A 5423-nucleotide genomic window follows, 5' to 3' on the forward strand; every position below is an offset into this window, starting at 1 on the left:
GTAACAATTTGTACATAAGTTTTAAGAATTATATATTTTTTATAGTGTTCACAGTTATTGTGCCTATTATTTGTAAACAGAAATTTAATGACATGCCATGATCATGGGAAACCATGAACTACCTTACACATTCCTTGCAAATATTATCTGCATAAGCAGTAACATCACTTGTCCCTAAAATCTTCCCGTTAGAAGAGGAACGGATATCTTTCAGATCAATATAGTCAATTGTCTTTGCTGATTTCAGACTTTCATGGTGATTAATTATTGACCTTAACTCTTTTCTAGAGTTTTTACATGTGTGGTTGTGTGCACACAATGTTGTAAATGTTTCAGAGGTACATGCTGCTTCCACCTTCAGGGTAAAAGTATGTGATGGAGAGTAGCTTTACATATACACAGCACTGTTTTGAGAAAAATGGTAGAAAGTAGGATAGTGTGCGAATTTGTGCACCTACGAGGTGTGTTCAGGAAATAACGGGAATTTTAAAATTTCGCGGGTTTGGAGAGTCCAATTGTCAAAATTTTTTTTTTATTATGTTGGTATACATGCCCCTGAAGTACAATAAAATTTTCAGCTGTATTCATTGCTTACTTTGTCTGTGGCAGCCGCTAAGGTTAGACGTGTTTTTATGAGCTTGGCGATTTTCGTTTGTTAAAAGAAATGGATCAAAGAATTTGTATCAAATTTTGCGTAAAAAATGAAATAAAGTGTTACAAAGTGTGTGAAATGTTAACAAAGGCCTATGGTGAGTCTGTTATGAGTAAAACAAGAGTTTACGAGTGGTATAAGCGTTTCCAAGATGGCCGTGAAGACGTTGCAGATGACGAGCGCCCCGGACGCCCCAGCACATCAACAACCGATGAAAACGTGGAAAAAGTGAAAGCAATGATTATGAATGATCGCCGAATCACAATCAGAGAAGTCGCTGATGATGTTGGCATATCGATTGGCTCATGCCATGAAATTTTTTCGAATGTTTTGGGTATGAAACGCGTGGCAGCAAAATTTGTTCCAAAATTGCTGAATTTTGAACAAAAACAGCGGCGAATGGAAGTTGCTCAGGAATCACTAAAGGAAGTCAACGATGATGCAGAATTACTGAAACGTGTTATAACAGGTGACGAAACATGGGTTTACGGATATGACGTTGAAACTAAGGCTCAATCGTCTCAGTGGAAGCATCCTGGATCGCCAAGACCGAAAAAGGCTCGACAAGTGCGTTCGAACGTGAAGGTTATGCTTACTGTGTTCTTCAATTTTAATGGCATAGTGCATCATGAATTCTTGCCTCAAGGTCAAACGGTCAATAAGGAGTACTACCTGAAAGTTCAACGCCGTTTGCGTGAGGCAATCCGAAAAAAACGCCCGGATTTGTGGAAAAACAATTCATGGCTTTTGCACCACGATAATGCACCTGCTCACACTTCGTTGCTTGTTCGTGAATTCTTGGCCAAAAACAATACTGTAACGATGCCCCAGCCTCCATATTCGCCAGACATGGCTCCGTGTGACTTTTTCCTATTTCCAAAAATAAAGAGAACCTTAAAGGGCCGTCGTTTTACAAGCATAGATGACATTAAAAGCGCATCGCTGAAAGAGCTAAAGGCTATCCCAAAAATCGAGTTTGAGAAGTGTTTCGATGATTGGAAGAAGCGCTGGCGTAAGTGCATAATATCGAATGGGGACTATTTTGAAGGCGACAACATTAATGTAGACGAATGAATAAATATTTTTTCCAAAATACGGAAATTCCCGTCATTTTTTGAACACACCTCGTATGTCAGCAGGAATAAAGGTCCACGAACTTCTGTACAGCCAGCCCTTTTAAAGGCCAAGAAAATGACACATCAATCAAACCTTCAACAACTGATGTTCTTGAGCTGACAACCAAGTGCTCGCCAGAGAAACTGCTACTTAACTCATACTGTGGGCGAATGGTGGGGAAATCACAGTGAGGAGACGGTAGGTTTCTGCACACCATGCCCCCTTTCCTTTCAAAACAGAATTATATATATAAACACACATACAGCAACTCACCAACCTACATACTTCAACCCTGAGGAGCGAGGCAGCATGTACCTATGAAACATTGGCAACAGCCCATGACAACATGGTGTAGCAACCCGAGAAGAGAATTAACATCAGTGAAATATCTGTAAGAAATTTATCTTTATATGCATTACTGTCACATCACTTTATTCTGGTTTCTTCGAGTGTATGTTCTTCCTATGTCTACTCAGGTTATTAGGAGACTTGAAGAATAGATTACATTCATCGCAATGATAAGGTTTCTCTGATGTATGATTCCTTTTATGGCTTTTTAGGGCAGTTGAATCAGAATAGCGTGCACCACACACATCACATGCATAAGGTTTCTCCCCTGTGTGCAGTCGCAGATGTCTGGTCAAGCCACTCCTGTCAGCAGACCGCTTCCCACAGTAGCTGCATCTGCAAAGAAAATAAACAGATAATATTTATGAATGGAAACTGAACTGCATAAAATGGCAAACAGTTTTTCTGGCAGAAAGCAGTCTTCTGGGATTTGGCACCGTGTATATGTGGTGTTAACCGACGTTTCNACCCTGAAGATGGGGGCGATACGTTCCTCCGAAACGTCGGTTAACACCACATATACACGGTGCCAAATCCCAGAAGACTGCTTTCTTCATAGTCACCGTCGTGAAAGCCTCAAATCTTACACAGTTTTTCTGGCAGCTACACAGTCAGTAAAAGAATTCAATATAACATTGCCTATGGATATTAAATCACATAACAGTACAATCTATCAGCTTTGTCTATCCTCTCATTGCTAGACTTAAATTTACTGTGCCTACAGAGTAAAAATATAAAAGTGAAATTTTCCCCTGTGCATTATTAAGCACCATGTCACGAAGATGTACAAGAGAGTGGAGGTATAGTTCCACCAGTTGGCACTAGATGGATGTGAGTGATCAGCTTCATAGCCCATGCTGCTTTACCCCATAAGAAAAAGTCCCCAGTACCCATTATATAGGAGGCCGGGTTGGCCCCACAGTTAATTGGATGCTGTCAAGAAAAAAATCCCTTGCATCTGCTCAAAATCAACCTTACTCCACCTACAAAATGAAAATAATTCCTATATTTTGTGCTCATTCCAACTCGTATTACATCTATATGAGTCTCTGATTTTGAAATGTAACAAATGAATGAGGTAAGAGAAGGTAAAATTGTCCGTGCTTAACTAATTAAGCACTACGCCATGAAGGCGTTATGGGGCAGTGGATGTATAGCTCCACCATTCTTGACCCTGGCACTGGATTGAGGTGAGTGGTCAGCTTCATCCCCTTGCTGCTTTGACCCCAGTACCCACTGGATAGGAGGATGGGTGGGCCTCAGAGACAATCTGGATGTTGTGGGGTAGAGAAAAATGTCTTTCCCCTGCTGTGAATCAAACCCCAGCTGTCCAGCGCATAGCCCATTGGTATACTCACTGGGTTATCTGGCTCCAACATATATTTTAATTCGCGTAAAAATAAGGATGAAACAAAAACCACCATTGTGACATACTGGTGATCGTGACATTATCTTGGATCAAATTATGTGACTGGATTTTTAACATGAAATAATTTTGTCGGCAAATTTCAATGGAAATCATCAATACAACATTTCATCAAAATCTACTACAGTAATTCTGAGGATGAAACGAGCAGAAAGACATTACCTTTTCATTCACTGTATGCAAACATATAAAAAGTATCCAAGGCACAGAATATTTAAGAAAAACTGTAAAATGTATTGTTTTGCAAAAAGTTAAAGTATCTGAGTGAATAAAGTGCTGAACAAATATTTCACTGTTGTGGAGACTCATATAATAAACTCATGAACTCACCTGAACTCCTTATCAACACGGCAACCTATCTTGGAATGGAGTTTATATGACTTCTTCTGTTTGAAAGTCTTTTTGCAGTCACCGCATTCAAACTTTCGATCAGTATGAGACACCTGATGCTTCTTCACTAATTGGCGAGTCTTAAAGTACTTCTCACAAAGTTCACACTGAAAAGGTTTCTCATCAGAATGACTGCGACGATGCACAAGAAGGTAGCTGCTTGTTGTAAAAGCTTTACCACACTCAGGACACTGGTATGGCCTCTCACCCGAGTGAGTGCGGTAATGTGTCACCAGTGCTGACCTCGTTGTGAAACTCCGTGAACAGGCGTCACAGGTGTAAGGCCTCTCCCCTCTGTGGGTACGCATATGAACCTCAAACACAATACATAAATTAAACTAGACTAAGACAGCAAATACAATGGCATTAACATACAGGTATCCACCATTCAATCAAATCTGATGTACCATATATGTTCAAATGGTAGATTATGATACCAATAATGGGTAAGCACTTAAACATATATATGAAAAGGTTAAAATACAATATTTAAAACTGTAAATGTGTACTAGTTAAATAACACCAATTGGCTCCAAAATTGTTAATGGGGACAGACATACAGATATATTGCCAGCCCCCCTCTGCATAGAAGGCCGGACTCCTGAGCCAGGCTAGGTATTATGGAGAAAAGAGAATCTCTGGCCCGTCTGGAATCCAACTCCATTCCTCAGCGTCCAGTCCACAGCCTAGTTACTGTACCAACTAAGCTACAGCTAATTTAAAATCACAAAATTCTTTCTTTGTCAACTGAAGTTTTTAAGTGTTATTCACATGGACACCAATACAGGGAGTGACAAAAATTAAATGTTCTCTTTTCTGTCTCGATGTACCTTGATGTTCGAATTCTTATGTATTTTTTCATTTTTTTTTATTGTTAGTGGGGTGGGACCAAGTCCCTTGTACTGCGGCCACTTCTGGCCTATTGTACCAGCCCTAGATGATAGGTGAGGGTGACTGTGGAGCAATTGGTGGAATGAAGATTGGCAGGGGAAACCGAAGTACTCAGAGAAACCCTGCCCCAGCGCCACTTTGTCCACCACAAATCCCACTTGACCAGACCCGGGATCAAAAATTCTTATGTAACTACATCTTCATAACTTAATATTTTTACTGAAAAACTTTCATAAATCATATTGTTGAGGATCAAATTAAGGGATTACGTGGCTACCTGTAAACCATATGCGGAGTGGTCAAGGAAGAGCTAAGACTATATGCCAGGGAGTAGTACCAACAATTGAAAGAACAGAAAATAGATGGTGGCAGCTTGTATGACAGAAGGAAACGCCGATATAGGAGAATCCTAGCTAAGGGTAAGCTAGGATGGTTGCGTTAACGCCTTACAGCATAACCAGTGGAGGCAAGGAGGGGTACCTGCACACCCCCGACGGCGCGACGTTACCAGGAGTACCAGTTTACGACATAACTAGTGGAGGTGAGGAAGGATACCTCCACGGCCCCTACATGCGGAGTTACAGTGGGGACAGAGGCGGG

General features: G+C 40.7%; 1 protein-coding gene across 6 annotated transcripts in view; it reads right to left on the bottom strand.

Moving 5' to 3' along the window:
• Positions 1-2090: 2090 nt before the first annotated feature.
• Positions 2091-5423, bottom strand: part of LOC111871736 (zinc finger protein 239) — a 16403-nt gene continuing 13070 nt past the window's right edge. For all 6 annotated transcript variants that reach the window (XM_023865031.2, XM_023865032.2, XM_023865033.2 and 3 more), the window contains exons 5-6: positions 3873-4246; positions 2091-2452 (exon numbers count right to left, since the gene is read on the bottom strand). In XM_023865031.2, coding sequence (XP_023720799.1) covers positions 2200-2452; positions 3873-4246 — 627 coding nt within the window. In that variant the 3' untranslated portion in view covers positions 2091-2199. The remainder of the gene's footprint in view (positions 2453-3872; positions 4247-5423) is intronic.

This window comes from Cryptotermes secundus, unplaced genomic scaffold (assembly GCF_002891405.2).
Source record: "Cryptotermes secundus unplaced genomic scaffold, Csec_1.0 scaffold602, whole genome shotgun sequence".
Classification (NCBI taxonomy): Eukaryota; Metazoa; Arthropoda; class Insecta; order Blattodea; family Kalotermitidae; genus Cryptotermes; species Cryptotermes secundus.